We start from the raw sequence: 21,880 nt of genomic DNA, 5'->3' as shown, positions 1-21,880 counted from the left end.
GTCAGAGCCAAGTGCTGGTGTATTAGTTTTGCAACTTGGTTATGGCGACCTATTATTATTATTATTATTATTATTATTATCGTCATGGTATTTTCTTTTCATTTCACATATTAAACTCCTAAAACGTTATAATGACCTTCTAACAAACATAATTGGACAAAGACCTTTTTTTATTCAGAGTGACCTATTTTGAAGTTACTTGAAGTGATATTCTGCCAGAGCCGAATATGGTCGGATAGTGACATATACACATGGGCGTAGCCAGGATTTTTTTTCGGAGGGGGTTTGGGGGGGGGACACCCCGCCCCGACCCCTCCCCCCCGCCCCCCGCGAAAAAAATGTATATGTATTCATGTGTGTGTGTGTGTACATAGTCTTTATTACATTTTGACCCTTCATTCTTTCGGAAGACGTTTATTGTGCCCTAGAATAGGTTCTTCCATGAGTTAGTGGAAAAATTGTAGGTTCCCCGCCATTACTAGCAAGGGGGTCTGGGGGAGCGCTAGGAGCCGGCAAGCACTATTTCTGATATTGAAAGCCAACAAAATGCATATTCTGAGGTACCTACACTGCATTTTCCTGCTATTAAAAGTTTTATTTCAAAAACTTAATGTGCTATTCTTACTGACATTGACCCTCCCGCGCCGTTCTGCGCATTTGCCGTCAAGCTGTTTCCATAAAGTTGTAGATCTCCCGCTATTAGTAGCAAGGGGGTCTGGGGGAGCGCTAGGAGCTCCCCCCCGCGCGGGGCGAAGCCCCGCCGCCAAGCACTATTTCTGGTATTGAAAGCCAACAAAATGCATATTCTGAGGTACCTACACTGCATTTTCCTGCTATTAAAAAGTTTTATTTCAAAAAGCTAATGTGCTATTCTTATTGACTTAGACCCTCCCACGCCGTTCGGCGCATTTGCCGTCAAGCTGTTTCCACAAAAATCTGTCACTGGTAAATTCCGAAGCCTCTTCCCACCTGCCATGAGGACCTCCATGAATGTGTGGCGTCATGTTGTACTACGATCTCATCGCAACTCTTCTTATGCGTAATTCTTTTTGTCGCAGAACATGTCCCGCAAACCTCATGCGACGCTCTGTCACAATCTTACTAAGGGGTCGACTCCCAGTTCGGCATAGGATTTCCTTGATTTAGATCCGATCTCTATAACTGACTCCTAAAATCTGTCTTAGCCATCTTTGTTGAGCCACATTTAGTGTTTTTCAATTTCAGCAGATGACTATTCACTGCACTTTATTAATGGAGCCCCGCCACTGGTAAAAATGTTTAGTCTCTCTTGAATACTCTCTTGGAATTAAGTGACTGTAGTTTGCTTTAGATTTTATATCGAGAAGTTTTATCGTCAAAATCATCTGTTGGGGGTTTTCCACCTCGAAATGCTCTGAATGGGGGGTCTTAAACTCAAAATCATCTGGAGGGGTTTTAAACTTTAAAAAAAAGCCACCTGTAGGAGAGGGGTTTAAACTCAAAACCCCCGATTGGATTGGCTACGCTCAAATAATTTTAGTGTGTAATTTGCTTTTTTTATATTGAAGAGGTATTTTTAGCATCAAACCCCCTTTTTGGCAACGCTCATAGCATTTTGAGTGCGTAATTTGCTTTTTTTTTACACTGAAGATGTATTTTTTAGCTTCCAACCCCCTGGCCGGGGCGGGGGGGGGGGGTTAAACTCAAAACCCCTTTGGCTGCGCTCATAGACTTTAGAGTGAGTAATTTGCTTTTATTTATATTGAAGTGGTACTTTTTAGCTTCAAACTACACTGGAGGGGAGTTTAAACTCAAAACCCCTTTGACTACACTCATAACATTTTGAGTGTATAATTTGCTTTGTTTTTATTATTAAAGAGGTATTTTTTTCCTTCAAACCCCGCTGAAGTGGGGTTTAAACTCAAAACTGAGTAAAAACCCATTTAGCTACGCTCATAACATTTTGAGTGTGTCATTGGCTTTTTTTGTGCTCTTGGAATTTGGGGATTTTCGTTTGCATTTTTTTTTTTGTTTTGTTTTATAGAAGAGGGTGATTTAACTGCAAAAACCGCAGGTAGGGGGTTTTAAACTCAAACCCCCCTGGTAGGGGTTTTAAACTCGAACCCCCCTGGTAGGGGGTTTTAAGGGGAGGTATCCCTAGAGAAAATTGAGTTTTAGGTCTAGGATATCGATTTTTAACTAATAACATAATTAAGTAGATCAATCATTTTTATTTACATTACAATCATTTTTATTGCTTAAATCTGTGTCTAAAACATGTTTTTATGAGGTCTATGAGACAAAATCTTAATAAAATTTATACTTTAAACTCATTTTTCTCAAAATGTTAGTTTTTGCACATGTCATTGTGCTTTACTAAGAATTTCTCCTAAACTACTTGATAGATTTTGATGAAATTTGAAACACTTCTTAAGGACATCATTAACTTTACTCGTACAATGATTTTTTTTCAATATTTTATTTACTTTTTTATAAAAAGAATTTTTAATTAATATTTATCCTGTTTTTTTAGGTCTAAAAATACTAAAAATTCAAAAATTTGTAAAAAATTTAACATACTTAAATCTTTAATTCTGACGTTGTATCAATTTAGAGAATCCTTTTTTCTTATCTTTTAATTCAATTTCATGTATTTCTGATCAATAGTTTTTACAAAATTCAGACTTTTAATTTGTATACAATAAACAATATAGCCGCCGTTACCATGGCAACCGTCATTCAAAAAACTTTTTTTTAGCATTATTTATTTTAGAATATCATTATATGTTACCATAACAAATTTCAAAGGCCTAGCTTCAGAAATAACAAAAATAAGATTTTCAGATTAAACTCAAAACCCCCTGGTAGGGGTTTTAAACTCGAACCCCCCTGGTAGGGGGTTTGAAACTCAAAACCCCTGGTAAGGAGTTTTAAACTTAAAACACCCTTGGTTGTGCTGGGGCAAGTGATGGTTTAGTATTAAAATCTCACCTAAAATAAACAAAATCAAAGCAAAAAATCAGTCACTAAATTCCGATCCCCCCCCCCCCCCGGGGGGGATTTCATTTCGGGGGGGGGGGGGTGAAACCCCCCCCCCCTGGCTACGCCCATGCATATACATATCTTTCAATATTTGTCTGCCTTTTATGAAACTCTGGGACAAGAGGTTCTCACCAATCAATAGTCTTTTTTAGAGTATACAATAGGTGGCAAATATAATAAACATAGATATTGATAAATGATAACATAGGCCTAGATACATAATAATATTGATAAAATATGTTAAGATACTACATACACATATACATGATACTATAGGTCTACATGATAACATAAGCCTAGATACAATAAGCCTACATGATAATGTTACTGTCGGTTGTTGACTTGTAGCACCAAACTGCTGGTAGACAGCTAAACAGATGTAGGCGTATTATACCATAACTAATAAAACTTCAAATAACTTGTGAACAAAACCAAATAGAACTTTATTTATAATATAGACAAAAAAAAACGACTTGTGATAACATGAAATAAACCTTGTAGACTTTTGTAATAATATTTTTAACCAAATCTAACTCACTACGATAACACAACCTTTCAGTCTCACTCTCTGGAGTCGTCTGTCCTAAGATCAAATGAGGACAATGCCACCTATCATTGACAACCAATCGCTAACATCTTCCCTCCATAACCAAACACACACAAACACACACACGCACTCCTTAACAATAACATAGATACCGGTACTTATATAGGGTAAACAAATATATAGATTTAACTATGAATGAAAAAATAGAAGGAAAAAAAGTCATAACGCGTCTGTCTTATCTGTCTGTTGTGTTCATCTCTAGGGCCACTCTAGGCAAACATTCATCACAGAGTACCAGCTACCAAACCAAACAGTGTGAAGACGTTTAGATCGTAGCATTGGCATGGGTCCTTACATTTAGAATTGTTACTTCTTTTCTTTGAACTTGGCAATATTTTCTTCAGGATTAATTAGCTGAGAACATTGAATGCATTGTTATAGATAGTTTTAAACATTATGTCGACATGTAGGATATCTTAAACTTCCCAGTTAGTATTTGGATAAAGCTCTTCTAGTTTAGTTTAGTTTAGTTTCGTGTGTTTAACTCTATACATTTCATACTCTATACATTTCATACGTTTGCTTAGCATGAGTATAAAAGACCTATATGCATAATCATTTCACTAGCATCGATTCAGTGGGGGCGCGGTGAATGAGTCGTTAAGCGCTTGGCTTCCGAACCTGGGCACCTGGGTTCTAATCTCGGTGAAGATTTGAATTTTGGAATTTTTAGGGCACCCCCGAGTCCATCCAACTCTAATGGGTACCTGAATTAAGTTGCGGAATGTCCAGTTGGTTGTTATGTTGGCCATATGATATTCTGCTCTTTAACCGATGACCTTAACAACCTCTATAGATAGCATAGTCTGAATGGGGAACTTAACTAGCGTCTATTCAAGTGTATTTTTAACCATTTTCCCGACATTTATTTGTGCAACATAATTATCACTACTAAAGCTTGGTTACTCTAATAATTTACTAAAGGTTCATAGTAACTAAAGTTATTGGAGATCTCCATACATGTCCGAAATACTATAAATAGCGTTTTGGTGTATCCGCTGTACAAAATAAAGGCAATAGCCTACTGATTAGCTGGGTTTTTTTTTTAAAGTTATTTGATCATTAGTGCGCACTATTTAGTTCTGTGTGTGCACTATTTAGTTCTGTGTGTGCTCTATTTAGTTCGATGTGTGCATTATTTAGTTCTGTGTGTGCACTATTTAGTTCTGTGTGTGCACTATTTAGTTCTGTGTGTGCACTATTTAGTTCGATGTGTGCATTATTTAGTTCTGTGTGTGCACTATTTAGTTCTGTGTGTGCACTATTTAGTTCTGTGTGTGCATTATTTAGTTCTGTGTGTGCACTATTTAGTTCGATGTGTGCATTATTTAGTTCTGTGTGTGCACTATTTAGTTCTGTGTGTGCACTATTTAGTTCTGTGTGTGCTCTATTTAGTTCGATGTGTGCATTATTTAGTTCTGTGTGTACACTATTTAGTTCTGTGTGTGCACTATTTAGTTCTGTGTGTGCACTATTTAGTTCTGTGTGTGCACTATTTAGTTCGATGTGTGCATTATTTAGTTCTGTGTGTGCACTATTTAGTTCTGTGTGTGCACTATTTAGTTCTGTGTGTGCACTATTTAGTTCGATGTGTGCATTATTTAGTTCTGCAGAATGAAATTCTCTAAGCTCTTCTGTTTGTAGCACACAATAATTTGAATATGGAGGACCAAGAATAAAACTAAATCTAAGACTATGCCTAAGACTAAGACTACCGACAGTCCAGTGCGCATACTGCATGACTTGGAGCATTTAAGACTAAGCCTAAGCCTAAGACCAAGCCTAAGACTAAGCCTAAGACTAAAACTAAGACTAAGCCTAAGACAAAGACTAAGACCAAGCCTAAGACTAAGACTACCGACAGTCCAGTGCGCATACTGCACGACATGGAGCATTTAAGACTAAGCCTAAGCCTAAGACTAAAACTAAGACTAAGCCTAAGCCTAAGACCAAGCCTAAGACTTAGCCTAAAACTAAGACTAAGACCAAGCCTAAAGACTAAGCCTAAGACTAAAACTAAGACTAAGCCTAAGACTAAGACCAAGCCTAAGACTAAGACTAAGACCAAGCCTAAGATTAAGACTAAGACCAAGCCTAAGACTAAGACTAAGACCAAGCCTAAGACTAAGACCAAGCCTAAGACTAAGACTAAGACCAAGCCTAAGACTAAGACTAAGAATAAGACTAAGACCAAGCCTAAGACTAAGACTAAGACTAAGACTACCGACAGTCCAGCGCGCATACTGCACGGCATGGAGCATTTAACATTATCTATAACGTTTTCTAATAGGGAAAATTGAAAGATATACTTTTTTTTCCTAACTATGTCTGCTTGTCCCCCTGCCTGTCTCACCGAGTCAGAAACCCCATTGACAGCGAAAAACATGCTGGGAATTACTCCCTTAGAGCACGTGAGAGGAAGCGAGCAGTGAGTTTTAAGGTTGCCTTGTCCGCGTACAAGGACAGCCTTTGTGTAGGCCATGAACCAGTCATCTCTCTAAACCTTGTCCCAATCGTCCTTCGTGCAGAACTCTGCATTCGTAAAGAATGTGGTCTATTGTTTCGTCGTCCTCCATGCAATGGCGACACCGTGTGTCGTAATTCTCCTTCCATCGTCCGAGGTAAGCACCAATTGGACAGTGTCTGACCCGGAACTGGGCTAGGACCGCCTGTTCCGCACGATTCAGTTGCCACCATGCATCTCTTTTGTCTGGTCTACTCATTGCCCGGTAAAGCTCACGTCCCTTGTCCGAAGAATCCCAGCCATCGTGCCAAAGTGCCAACATGCGTTTGTCGGCTAGGGCTCGTATGGGCGGGCACCCATTGCAAAGTAACGTTCACGCCGAATCGTAGGAGACGCCCTCCGACCGTTAGGACGTCCCATACCCTTCCAACACCTTCATCAAGCCCTTCTAAGACCTCTAGTGCGGACATCGAATCCGTGAAAAGTACTATGTCGTTGGCCGACGCAGCCCCGTTACGTATCTTCGCTTCCACCCAGTCCAGTGCCTGGAACATTGCTTCGAGTTCAGCCTCGAGGCTGCTTTTCTGCTGACAGGATCCCCTGAGCACGTCACTTTCGGGAGTGCCAGAGAGTCGAACTACCGCCCGTACCCAGCTTTCACAGTTCCCTCGAGCGTCTGCACAGAACCGTCTGTGTAGATGGTGGTTACTCCGGCTGGATATGATGCGATAGTCTCTCTGGCTGCTTGTAGTAGCCGTGTGTGGTGACTCTGCCTAGTCACCACTGGGTCAAGTAGGCTCTTCCGTATCGTCGGCATGCCGATGGCCTCCATTGGGAAGATAGAACCGGACGGGGAAAGAGCAGCCCGCTCCACCGGCAGATTCGCCTCTCTGACCAACCCACGCGCCACATGCATGAAGCAGGGCCGGTTATGGAGGCGTCTCCTACCCTCCCAGTTGTCGACTAGACTTCTGAGTGGGCATCCATCTTCCAGCCGCATATATCTCTCGTGAGCTAGTATGACGGCTCGCTCTCTGCGCAATTTCAACGGTGGGATGTTTGCCATAATCTCGCCAGCGGCAATTGGCGTTGTCCTAAAGGTTCCACAGATTAGTCTTATGGCTTGGTTCTGAACAGCATCTAGGCTTGCTAGAGTCGTTTGCGAAGCCCAGACCTGAACAGGGAGACTGTAATCCAAGTGAGAGCGTACTGCACCCATGTACAGTCCTCTCAGCACATCCGCTCTCGCTCCCCACTTCGTTCCAGCTAGTTTCTTTACGATATTCAGCTTCTCGGAAGCTGTCTCTCGCACCTGCTGAATATGATCGCACATAGTCAGTTTCTGATCGAGAATTACTCCAAGGTACTTGGGCTTTTTATCCCATTCCAGAATCTTGCCATCCATTCGTAGCTCAACAGGTTCCTTCAATATATCACGACCCAGTGTAAACCATGAGTAAACCGACTTCGAGTGGTTTACCTCAAGGCTCCACATTCTGGCGTAGCAGGATAAAGTTGTTAATGCCTGCTGGAGTGTGCCAATTAGCTTTTGGCGATCCCTCCCTGACTCCCACAACACAATATCATCTGCAAACAACAGCTTCTTACATTGCAAAAGGGCCGGCAAGTCGTTGATATAGACCAAAAAAAAAGCGTACAGCTGAGTGCCGATCCCTGCGGCACCCCCTGCTCGAGTGGAAGTTTCCTAGACAATTGCTTACCAACACAAGTCTGTACCGTTCTTTCCGTGAGGAAATTTTGGATCCACTTAAGCATATATGAACCGACACCTAAGTTCATCAGTTTCAACAACAAACCGGGCCTCCATACCCTGTCATAGGCATGCTTGAGGTCGATAAATACCGCTAGCGTCGACTGACCAGGTCGATTTGTGTTGCCCCACTGGAAGCCATCCGCCACTTTCTGCATGAATGACGTCACTTGATCGATCGCATTTCGTTGCCTCCTGAACCCGCCCTGTTCAGGAGCAATGAGACCCTTCGTTTCTAGAAACCATGTGAGCCTTCTGTTGACCATGCGTTCGGCCGCCTTCCCGACATTGCACGTCAACGAAACGGGTCGGTAACTTTCTGCACGATCCCGGACTTTCCCCTTTTTGAGCAGGGGAACAATCGTTGCCACGCGCCAAGCCTTAGGGAAATCCCCTTTAGTTCAAGTACGATTGATCAAATCCAACAGTTTCCTTCTGCCAATAGGACCGAAATGTTTCAGCATTTCGTTAATGAATGTGCTCGTCTCGTCCTCACCATAGACGTAACTGCGTTTCGCTTTAGCCTTCCTGATGCCGTCTAGAGCTTTCGACACTTCGCTCCTCTCACCCGTCCTAGAGATGGCCGCAAAAGCATGGTTTAGAGCGTCCGACCGTTTAGAGTCAGTGACCACCAAGCCTTGAGCCGTTAGCAGGGGCGCAGCTGCTTTTGGTTCTTTCGCCCTGGTTAGGTTGTTGAGAAGTTTCCATGCCTGTCGTCCGTCCGCAAGATCCAGGTTAGCACATGTCTTGGCCCATTTCTGTCTCGTACCCTCCGCAATGGCTTCCTTCACCTCCGCCGTAAGCTTGTTGTAAGCTCTCCTGGTTTCATCGGTTTTTCGACGACTGTGCTGTGCTCAGTCGGATTAGGCGTGCCAAAGCGGGAGACCAAAAGTGCCTAATCTTTTGCCCCCCCCCCGTAGGACCTCGGGATAGCTTTTCGAGCAGCACCTAAGATGGCTTTGACAAAGAGTCCGTAAGTCCGGTTAATGCAATCTGCTTGGATATCCAATCCGTTCAGAGCTACATCCGATGCACTCCTAAACAGATCCCAGTTAGCACGTTTATACACCCATTTTGGTTCTGTATTTGGGGTACTCACGTTGAGCTTCTCGAGTTCGATTGTGACCAAGACCGGCAGATGATCACTCCCGACGTCGTTGAGCACGTCCACTCTCGACTGTGACCTTAAATCAGTTGACACCAGCGACAAATCTGGTCGCGACATGCCCCCATGGCCGGTGTGCAGAAAGGTCGGGGGGCTGTCTTTGCCCTGCAAGACAACCAGGTTTTGTTTCGTCACAAATCTCGAGTAGTCGGCGCCCTCGGATGTCTGTCTCCTGGCATCCCCACGCTGGCTCAAATGGCTCACGCAGTTTGAATTGCAACTCAGACTTAGGTGGATTGTAGAGGTTTACGCATGTGAATCGCTGACCATATTTGTACACCTCCACTGTCAAAGTGTCAGTCCCACCGGGTCCCGCAGGGGCGCTGGACTCCACTACTCGGGCCGTAAGCGTATTCCGTACGAACGTTACTAATACCTGGCACCTCGAGCAGGAACACCGGTAGGCTGTGAAGCCGTAAAGAAGAGGTGGCCCTTCGTCTGAGCGTAGAGTCTCTTGACACAGTAGGACATCTGCCTCGTATTGCTCTGCTATCGTATAGACCTCAATCCTGTTTCAGTGAGAACTGCCGATTCAGATTGAGGTGGATAATCCGAAGCTGTTTGCTTCGGTCGTAACCGGGTGGGATTGCACCACTCTCCCTCGCCTTGCCTCCTGGTGCGTTCACCTTTCTGGTTTTGGTGAATGAGGGGGTACCACGTCCTCTAGCCTTGCCTCCTGGTACGGTCACCTTTCGGGTTTTCGTGTGTGTGTGTGTGGGGGGGTACAACTCCCCCGTTTGTGCGTGAGGCCATCGTGGCGCTCTGGGACAGTGGGCTGGGCCCGGGCGTCGCACCCGGGGGATGCTGGCCACGAGACTCACATCCTCTAGTATTGCCGGTCTTTAAGGGGGCACGACTCCCCCGTATGTGCTTGAGGCCATCGTGGCGCTCTGTGATAGTGGGCTGGGCTCGGGCGTCGTACCCGAGGGATGCTGGCCACCTGACTAACATCCAGTGGAAACCGTTTCCTCCCGTGTTAGCTTGTCCGATAGTAGCACATTTTTCGACCACAAACCTATCACTCAGTCTTTATTTCATAAGATAGACGATAAGATTTAATGATACGAAAACACATTCACCCTGCAAATAATGTATACGATTTCTGGCAAGGTGGACACACATGTTCACATTTTGACCCAAGTAAGTTCAAACTAGAACTTAACACAGAAGCTCTCTCTCTCTCTCTTTCTCACTCTCTCTCTCTCTTTAAAACACACGAAACTTGTTTCAATGGCGTATTGTACATTGAGTTGTTATCTTAATATATAGAGTAGAATGTGAGGCGTATGTATGTAGGCTATGTATGTATATCCCCGTATAGAAATCAAAACCGTTTCACCGATCTTGATAAAACTTGGCAGAAATGTTCCTTGGGTACTAACTTAGACCGTAGTGTATGTATTGTAGCCCTAAAACAAACTTAAGACCCTCAACAAAAAAAAAATAAAATTGCCCAACTCTCTAAAAGTATTGTATCTTATAAATCTAGGCCATGTTTACTGTGTTGACATGAGAAAAGATCGAAAGGATTTAGATCTAGATCTAATTTTAAGAACTACACGGATGTGGCCCGCGGGCCGTATTTTGGGTATCATTGGTCTAGACTCTAGACCTTCAAATAAAATTTAATTTAATTAAGAAGATTATTTTTTTAAAACTTATAACGGTAAAACCAGACTTTTTCTTGTGTGGGTAATCAGATAGTAATTCTTTTTCCAAAGATTTACATAATGTCATAAACTGTCAAATTTCTAGGAAAAATCCTTAAAGATTGGTCCAGGTTCCATTTTTTTTTTTTTATTTTTTTTTATTTTTTTTTTGCCAACTGATAAGAGGGATTGTAATTTTAAAAAAAGATGGCTATACACCAAAAAATGAGGAGTTATGAGTAACTGTACTAGTTATAAGCCTATTATTATCAATAGTAGTAGTGTAATAGTAACTGCGATAGTTGTAACATCAGCAGCCGTAACAAAAGTAGACATTCATCTGTCTCGAAAGGCAAAAAGGATTTACCGGAGAGTATCCCATCCGGAGGAGCCACTGTGTCTGCTGTGAAATTGCAATCCCTTTTGAAAAAAACAGATTTTGTTGCAGTGCTGATGATACTTACATTTTATGTGAGGTTTCATTATAGATGCCATTTCTTCATTTATCCCCAAGACGCCCCAGACATGGCACAAAGAGTCACACTGATCTGTATGACGCCATCTCAACTCCCCCCCCCCCACCACATCCCCACCAAACACACTCGCATTTTTGTGTGTGATGTGAAACAAGATCTTCTAGCCTCATGACGTAACCAACACGGCCCCATTTTTTGTATGACGCACGTTGTACACACAAGTAATCCCTTTGTGTCCTTACAATTGGACAAGACGAATCTTCCAAGTGTGGCCGCCAGGGGGATCTGCTAGTGTACACGTCAACTTCAATTAGATTAGCACTCTAATGGTCCGCTAATCTTTGAAATGGACTTCGACTTAGAGACTGTGGGCTCCATAGTTTCAGTACTTGGAGTTTAATATGATTGTTAGTAGCTTGGTGTTGACCACTGTAATAGTCAATACACAATAGCCTATATCTTTATCCCTGAACTAACAAATTAAAAACTGGTTAAAAACCAGCACAAACTAAAATAAAGAAGCAATAAAAAAAAGTTAATTAACTTTAACAACGTATTTTTATTTGCATTATCGTCATTCAAAAATCTAAAAAGATTATTCAGACCTAAAGTAAAGAAAAAAAAAGTTAATTAGCTTTAACCACGTACTTTTATTTGTACAATTATTTTCCAAGAAATCTAAACAGAGAGTTAACAAGGTTACAAAGACAGTTTGTGTGGAAACACAAACTCAAAATCGGCCCCCGAAGTGGTCCACCCAGGCAGGCTTCAATATTTGCAGAAAGAACATCCGAATGAAATTATATCAAAGACACATGAGAGATAAGAATGGAGAAAGAAGGTTGACAGATCTTATGTAGTGCCCCAACGGTCCAGCAGATTGAAGGATAGGTGCAAGTGAATGCAAAGTTAGATGTGAACCTGGCCTAACTGGTTCCCCTTTCAGACCTTGTGGTCTATAGGGCAGATGATGTAAAGTTCATCTGTTTATGTGGCCTACGGTTAACGACCAACCGCCTTTACTTTTCCCCAACTAATGTTATGTACCCATTAGAGCTGAGTGGACTCTTGGGCGCCAAGACAAGGTCTAAGAAAATGCAGTTTACAAGATTGCTATTCGTTTTAAATTAGGTCTATCTTATAATGCATACTAATTAGCTTTTTCTCTTTAAAAAAAATGCTTGCATAAGTGATTTTAAAAATTAGATTTTTTGCTTTCAGAAAAAAAAAATAGCCGTTACATCAGAACTTTGAATGGTCTAAAATATTGTGATGTCGGATTTTCACTATCTTTTCTAGTTTACGAGATCTAAACGGGACGGATGGACAGACGGACAGAAATTTCACACAAAACTAATAGCGTCTTTTCGCCTTTCGGGGGCCGCTAAAAAATCAAATCATTCAGACCTAAAGGTATTACAGGGGCGGACTATCGTGGAAGGCGGTTGGGACTATAGCCTCTCCTCTACTGGAGCATTAGGCTACACTACATTTTCCAATGTAATTTTATTACTGTTGATTCGGTCGTCGTATGGTTATAACTCTAGGTAGCTAGTCAAACTGAACTTCATGAATAAGACACACGTCCCTTTGTCTCTCGTCTCCGCCTTTCATCAGCCGTTCACTTCCTTTTTAAAAAGTCGTCTGATCAATCCAATTTAAAGGTTACATCAGAATTAACCAGCCAATAGAAACACACACACACATGCTATACCAGTTATAAAAAGCAAGAGAAAAAAAAGGGGGGGGATTTTATTTTACTTGTCAACAATGAGGCTATCCCAGAAACAAGATCCAATGATGTAGGCCTAACGCTGGATCTTCTGGAACTGTGTAAGAAAAGCCAACTGTATAGATCTAGATCTACTTTAGCTAAATGCAAAAAAAAATGAAAGAATAGCCTATCTTGATATTTATTTAGCGATCTCTAGAAACTAATCTGCACATCTCTGTACATTCATCATGTCTTCGATCCGGTAGTCTCCATGTCGCTGGAGCTCACACACACACACATACACAAACACACAAAAGAAAAACATATTATAGTGCCAAGGAACAGTAACTCTCCTTGTCACATCTTATCACAAGATACATTTTCTTTTTTCTGTTTGAATAACAAAAATGTGCCTTGTACAGAGCAGAAAAAAAAAATATGGGAAAAAACTCATGTCAGCCTTTCAGTTCTTCCTCTTTGTATAAAGACTTGATCTATCCATTACCCCCTCCCCCAATTACAGTAATAATAAAAGAAGAAAAGAAAATTATCCTAAATAACTTCCATATCCATCTTTGTTTTGTTTCCTTACAAAAACTATCAACACCTGGCTCCATTTTGGGAAAGACTTGAAGTAGGGAATTGGAGAAGGGGGTATGGGGGAGGACCGGGAGGATATCAGTAGATCATGCGATTGTATTCAGCTTGTGCAAGGGTGAACTGGGGGGGGGGGGGGCAAAATCGGCCCGGGCATGACCATACGATTCGGTCCACAATTTGATTGCATGTGATATGAAGAAAAAAAAAAGGAACGCATGTATGCAAACGAGAGTTTGTTAACTTGCTGTATATAAATAGATTTAAGTGTTATAGGAAAATCTCAATTTGTAAAAAAAAAAAAAATCTACAATGTAGTCGTAATCTTAATAGTTATTTTAAACATTATTTTGGTATAACTTAAAGAGTAAAGCATAACACTGGGTGGCTGCCTGTTTGTGTGTTATGCGCTCTGGAGATAGTCTCGATGGTCTCAGGTTCGAGCTCTGCCTGCCGCCCACTCCTCTCCCCTCCACCTATTTTGAAATAACAACTGAATCATGTCAAACAGAAAGTCACGTGACACGTTCAAGCAACAGAGAAATGTCTGCAGCATGAACTCTCGCTTTGTTGTCTTTTCTTTATCTGCAGAAACAGGGAGACAACTTAGTTCACAAGTCACGTACGTATATTACAGCGTAAGCTAGCTAGTTGAGGATTTCAAAATAATTGTACCCACTATTCATCAATAGCCTTGGGACAGTTATTACAAAACAACACTCTTTGCTATCATCTCCATAAAACCATCTCTACAATAGACATCGTTCTGATATCCCAAGCGTCATATTTCAATTCATCAATTCGTTACCTTATTTTTTTAATGCTTCTCGGGTAAGTCAACGTCAAATAACAGGATTACACTAAGACACTACTCCATTGTTTGGTGATCACATTTAGAGGATTTAATTATTAAAAGACATTCAAAGTTGAAGGCGCACATGTATGCCTATATCCATCAGACCGTTTAAGTCTGCCATGCATCTTTGTGAATATTTGTTACTGTTTCTGCGTCGTCTAACGTGGCATGATCTCCAGGGGTCAATGGAAATCTTTTCGGTTTATATTTGTTTGCATGTTTGTCTGTTTAAATAATAATTGTGGTTTGTCAATGACATCGTTGCTGAGAAATCCTGTGATCTTGCGACGAACCGACCATTCCAATTATATAATGCACATTAGAGAGGATAATCCATTTATGAGTCAATTTTAGCAACAGTGGGTTTACAGACTGCTGGAAACATAACTACATAACATGAGGGAATACTTCCTAGTTTTAAGTTCAGGGTACCGTTTTAGGTTCACACGAGTATGTTAACAATAGTTCGACTAACTATAAACAAAACATAGGTTTTATGTTGTTTGTTAATCTCTTAGTGTGTAAAGAGGATTATAACAGAAGCACGGTAAACTGCTATAAGCCAATCCATTATTTTAGATTATGTGGCTTTAATACACAGTTAAGTATGTACAGATTTTTATGAAAGATAAGGCGAGATCAATCACGTTTACAGGACTTACTGACATTTAATGTGGCACATTCAGCAGCCCCACCGGCCCATTTTGGCACCGGCCCACCGGGCATTTGCCGGGTTGCCCATATAGCCAGCCCACCCTGAACTTGTGCTTAAGATTTAAGACGGCTATAGAAGAACTGCTTGCATTATTTTGAAGACCAGATATTTTCAACACATTTGAAAAAGTTTTATTTTGAACCTAGAATTAGCAAAGTTTGAATACAAGTAAACCGTGAATGGAAAAAAGTTTATATATGAACCATGAGTCGACTATAAGTTTAACTGTATATGAACAATGAACTGACAAAGTTTAACTGTATATGAACCACGAATGTGCAATTATTGTTTAACAGCTAAGGCACCACTTATGAACAAAGTTAAACCGTACATAAAGAAGCAAGAAGGTATAGGCAATGTTTGGGTATTCACTAACCAGATTTTAGAATCACTGGATAAAGTCATGACAATGTTTGGGTGCTCACCACCTGGATTTTAGAGCCGTGACTATGTTTGGATGTTCACAACCCAGATTTTAGAATCACTGGATAAAGTCGTGACAATGTTTGGGTGTTCACTACCCAAATTGTAGAGTCCCTGGATAAAGTCGTTCCTCAGACATTATTTGCACGCAACTACAAAAAAAAAAAAACGTGAGTAAACTTACTTATTGAGTAAAGCACTAGCACACCCCTTAGACTTCTACAATTGCCACACACACATACACACACACACTAGCACGCCCCTTAGACTTCTACGATTGCCACACACACATACACACACACAAGCGCAAAGTCTCAGACTATTTGCACACACTCTTACAGGCTGTATCCGAGCAAGGGCAGACAATAACATCGAAACACCCAAAAACGCGGGTCCAGATGAAGTCATTTGTCTGCTTCACTTAGTTTGACATCCCCCAAACAATGACTATAGATATACACTTAGATACTTAGTTTGACATCCCCCAAACAATGACTATAGATATACACTTAGATACTTAGTTTGACATCCCCCAAACAATGACTATAGATATACACTTAGATACTTAGTTTGACATCCCCCAAACAATGACTATAGATATACACTTAGATACTTAGTTTGACATCCCCCAAACAATGACTATAGATATACACTTAGATACTTAGTTTGACATCCCCCAAACAATGACTATAGATATACACTTAGATACTTAGTTTGACATCCCCCAAACAATGACTATAGATATACACTTAGATACTTAGTTTGACATCCCCCAAACAATGACTATAGATATACACTTAGATACTTAGTTTGACATCCCCCAAACAATGACTATAGATATACACTCAGATACTTAGTTTGACATCCCCCAAACAATGACTATAGATATACACTTAGATACTTAGTTTGACATCCCCCAAACAATGACTATAGATATACACTTAGATACTTAGTTTGACATCCCCCAAACAATGACTATAGATATACACTTAGATACTTAGTTTGACATCCCCCAAACAATGACTATAGATATACACTTAGATACTTAGTTTGACATCCCCCAAACAATGACTATAGATATACACTTAGATACTTAGTTTGACATCCCCCAAACAATGACTATAGATATACACTTAGATACTTAGTTTGACATCCCCCAAACAATGACTATAGATATACACTTAGATACTTAGTTTGACATCCCCCAAACAATGACTATAGATATACACTTAGATACTTAGTTTGACATCCCCCAAACAATGACTATAGATATACACTTAGATACTTAGTTTGACATCCCCCAAACAATGACTATAGATATACACTTAGATACTTAGTTTGACATCCCCCAAACAATGACTATAGATATACACTTAGATACTTAGTTTGACATCCCCCAAACAATGACTATAGATATACACTCAGATACTTAGTTTGACATCCCCCAAACAATGACTATAGATATACACTTAGATACTTAGTTTGACATCCCCCAAACAATGACTATAGATATACACTCAGATACTTAGTTTGACATCCCCCAAACAATGACTATAGATATACACTTAGATACTTAGTTTGACATCCCCCAAACAATGACTATAGATATACACTTAGATACTTAGTTTGACATCCCCCAAACAATGACTATAGATATACACTTAGATACTTAGTTTGACATCCCCCAAACAATGACTATAGATATACACTTAGATACTTAGTTTGACATCCCCCAAACAATGACTATAGATATACACTTAGATACTTAGTTTGACATCCCCCAAACAATGACTATAGATATACACTTAGATACTTAGTTTGACATCCCCCAAACAATGACTATAGATATACACTTAGATACTTAGTTTGACATCCCCCAAACAATGACTATAGATATACACTTAGATACTTAGTTTGACATCCCCCAAACAATGACTATAGATATACACTTAGATACTTAGTTTGACATCCCCCAAACAATGACTATAGATATACACTTAGATACTTAGTTTGACATCCCCCAAACAATGACTATAGATATACACTTAGATACTTAGTTTGACATCCCCCAAACAATGACTATAGATATACACTTAGATACTTAGTTTGACATCCCCCAAACAATGACTATAGATATACACTCAGATACTTAGTTTGACATCCCCCAAACAATGACTATAGATATACACTCAGATACTTAGTTTGACATCCCCCAAACAATGACTATAGATATACACTTAGATACTTAGTTTGACATCCCCCAAACAATGACTATAGATATACACTTAGATACTTAGTTTGACATCCCCCAAACAATGACTATAGATATACACTTAGATACTTAGTTTGACATCCCCCAAACAATGACTATAGATATACACTTAGATACTTAGTTTGACATCCCCCAAACAATGACTATAGATATACACTTAGATACTTAGTTTGACATCCCCCAAACAATGACTATAGATATACACTTAGATACTTAGTTTGACATCCCCCAAACAATGACTATAGATATACACTTAGATACTTAGTTTGACATCCCCCAAACAATGACTATAGATATACACTTAGATACTTAGTTTGACATCCCCCAAACAATGACTATAGATATACACTTAGATACTTAGTTTGACATCCCCCAAACAATGACTATAGATATACACTCAGATACTTAGTTTGACATCCCCCAAACAATGACTATAGATATACACTCAGATACTTAGTTTGACATCCCCCAAACAATGACTATAGATATACACTTAGATACTTAGTTTGACATCCCCCAAACAATGACTATAGATATACACTTAGATACTTAGTTTGACATCCCCCAAACAATGACTATAGATATACACTTAGATACTTAGTTTGACATCCCCCAAACAATGACTATAGATATACACTTAGATACTTAGTTTGACATCCCCCAAACAATGACTATAGATATACACTTAGATACTTAGTTTGACATCCCCCAAACAATGACTATAGATATACACTTAGATACTTAGTTTGACATCCCCCAAACAATGACTATAGATATACACTCAGATACTTAGTTTGACATCCCCCAAACAATGACTATAGATATACACTTAGATACTTAGTTTGACATCCCCCAAACAATGACTATAGATATACACTTAGATACTTAGTTTGACATCCCCCAAACAATGACTATAGATATACACTTAGATACTTAGTTTGACATCCCCCAAACAATGACTATAGATATACACTCAGATACTTAGTTTGACATCCCCCAAACAATGACTATAGATATACACTTAGATACTTAGTTTGACATCCCCCAAACAATGACTATAGATATACACTTAGATACTTAGTTTGACATCCCCCAAACAATGACTATAGATATACACTCAGATACTTTCCATTTGATTGATTATTACTCGTTTTTTTTTTCTGAGGAAAGTATACAAAAAACTACAACTTACGTTTTTAAATAAAAAGTTATAGTAGATCTTAGTAGATGCTGCAACGGATTGTCCTTATTTCGTCAAACAACAAAAAAAAAATCTTTTTATGAACTAACTTTTAATAATTCAATTTATAAAATACACTCATTAAAAGAAAGTAATAAATATTGTTTTGTAAATTAATGACTACTTTATGAAGATATTAAAGGTAGTTTATGATTTGATTTATTTCTTGTAGTTCTTGTAATGCTTCATTATTGCAAGGAGTCTCTCCATCCTGCTCCGGCCGTAATACTTTGTGCGAGATTTTAGCATGAAAAAAACAAGGTTACAAAGACAGTTTGTGTGGAAACACAAACTCAAAATCGGCCCCAGAAGTGGTCCACCTAGAGTCTTCACCAGGATTCGAACAGAGCACTTTAAAGTGCTTTACCCCTCATCCACAGCATCTCTATATATTCATTTAGTGTACACATATATTTTTTAGAATAATAATTATTAACCTATTATATTAATCCATAAATTCAAAATTAATAACATGTTACATGTAATAAAGAGAAATTAAAAAAGATTTATTCTTCTAAAAAAATTTGATAAATTGGCAACACGAAAAAAATTCTTGACCTACTTTAAGCTTCAATTGTGTACAAATGACTTAACATTAAGACTTAAGACTTTCCCCTCGCAAATAAGAATTAGTATCTCCTTTGTCATTTGTCATACAAACTAGACATAGATCTAGCTAGATCTAGACCTAGTTTTAGATCTAAATCTAGATTCAAGATCTAAGTCTAGGTCTAGCTAGATCTAGATCAAAGTCTAAGTCTATATATAGATCTAACTAAGTGTAAATCTAGAATAATCTAGATATAGATTCTTGATATAGAATCTAGACTAGAACTCATATGAATGTACACGTTTAATCTTACAATGACTAGACCTAGGCCAAATGTTATGCTCATGTTGAACTATGCTGTTCGTATCCGGCAGCTGGCAGAATTTAAGTCATTGGTTAATATAATAAATGCATGACGCGTAGGACTTAGGCCTAATCATCTTCTTTTTGAAGTAACGTCTGTATTATATAAGATAAGATGTGATAGGCCTACTATATTGTTTACATAATAAATAAATCTGCACCCCTAAGCTGTCAGAAGATAAGTTATTGCCTTAATAATTAAAATTTTGTTCAAATTATCAATATAATAATAATATATATATTATAAATATATCTAGATCTGGGCTCTATTTAGTCTTATTTAGACTATCAAGTGTAGGTTTGCGGTTTGCGCGCTGGACTGTCGTTTGGATTTATCGACGATCGAAGGTTCAAACCCTGCCTGCTCCCATCCCCCGTCGTCCTGCGGGAGGTTTGGACTAGGAAGTAAACTATCTTCAGCTCTGAAGGATTATCCGAATTATGTAAAACATTTTACTTCGGGGGCCGATTTTGAGTTTGTGTTTCCACACAAACTGTCTTTTGTAACCTTGTTCCATGAAGAGAGTGTACGTTTATGTTAGGAATTGTAAGAATTAAATTGTAACAAAGCATACGTTTCTTTTTCTTATTTATTTTTAAATAACCTGACAGATTGGGTTTAAAATAGATTCGTTTAAAATTTTACTTGTATTCATGTATGCTTTTGTATAGGCCTAATTGTAATCAGTGCTTTTTTTTTTTTTTTTGTAATGGAACGCACCGGTACGGCGTACCGGCACCTTTTTCAATGTGGGAAAAAAAATATTACTTTTCTTGTACCGGTAGGTTAACGTTTATTATTAATTTATTAGTAGTTAAAAGTTAGGTAATCCACCACAGAGTACCGGCATCTACTTTTCTAATCAAAAGAAGAAAACAACAACAGCATATCTAAGCAATGCATGTTACTTGCATGTAGGCTATTTAGACATGAGGCCTGCAAGGTGCCAATAGATTTCTTTTGTATTGGAGCACATTTGAGACACGATAGTTTTTGTCCAAATAACCAGCTGGTTTGATGAAACTACGGCACGTTCTATAATTGATGTAAATGTTAATTAAACCTTTATTGTGGGATATATACAATAATATAGAAAACGTTCAAACAAGAACAGAGTTACTGTTATTTTCAAGCTTTGTTCATTAAAAAAAATATGCTATAGCTTCCAAAATTATCTACAATACAATATATAGGTAGGTGCTCAGAATGCGAAGCGTAATAATAAGTAAAATATATATTTAAAAATACTTTTTAAAAACAAAGCTTATATTTAGTGAAATTGTATCAATTATTTTTATTCAATTATGTAATTAATGTTTAATAGATCAAGACTAGCAATAATACATTTGTACGTTGGAAATATTTTTTGTACTGTTTTTGTTTAGCACAATTTTCATGCTTTCAGTATGCCCAGTGCGTTATGGTCCTATCACTTTTGTGGACCTTTTTTTTTTTTTCTAGATATTTAGAAAACAGTTTTCTGTGTCGCCTTTTCGAAATGATTGTTAAAATGTTACCGAGTCTGATTGTGAACTGAAGGTCTCGAGCCTCCATGATGAAAAGCCGACAAACACAAAGGTGTTACTGTTAAACATTGAAGGTTATCTTTTGTGAATTCAAATTTTTAGCCAATGACCAAATTCTTTTATCTCCCTTTAGCTAGTACTGTCTCTATATAAAACATAATTAATTCATTAAATCAGTTGATTAAATAATTGTTGGTTGTTGTTTTTTTCGATTGATTCCTGTTTTGTGTGGAGCATTGAGTAAGTTTCAAGTAGTTCCGAGACTGGGACGTGGAAGACGTGTGTACCAGACACTGAGTGAGTTTCAAGTAGTTCCGAGACTGGGACGTGGAAGACGTGTGTACCAGACAGAGTAAGTTTCAAGTAGTTCCGAGACTGGGACGTGGAAGACGTGTGTACCAGACAGAGTAAGTTTCAAGTAGTTCCGAGACTGGGACGTGGAAGACGTGTGTACCAGACAGAGTAAGTTT

The 21,880-nt window shown here is 39.1% G+C and overlaps 1 protein-coding gene across 1 annotated transcript; it reads right to left on the bottom strand.

Annotated features, from left to right (window-relative positions):
- Window positions 1-6,729: 6,729 nt before the first annotated feature.
- LOC129924681 (uncharacterized) lies at window positions 6,730-7,587 on the bottom strand. The gene has a single exon (XM_056021166.1). It carries the CDS (start codon window positions 7,585-7,587, stop codon window positions 6,730-6,732), a length of 858 nt encoding a protein of 285 aa, XP_055877141.1.
- Between the last annotated feature and the right edge of the window lie 14,293 nt (window positions 7,588-21,880).

The sequence above is a fragment of the Biomphalaria glabrata genome, chromosome 2, assembly GCF_947242115.1.
Source record: "Biomphalaria glabrata chromosome 2, xgBioGlab47.1, whole genome shotgun sequence".
Taxonomy (NCBI): Eukaryota; Metazoa; Mollusca; class Gastropoda; family Planorbidae; genus Biomphalaria; species Biomphalaria glabrata.
This window is presented reverse-complemented; position numbering and strand designations above follow the sequence as displayed.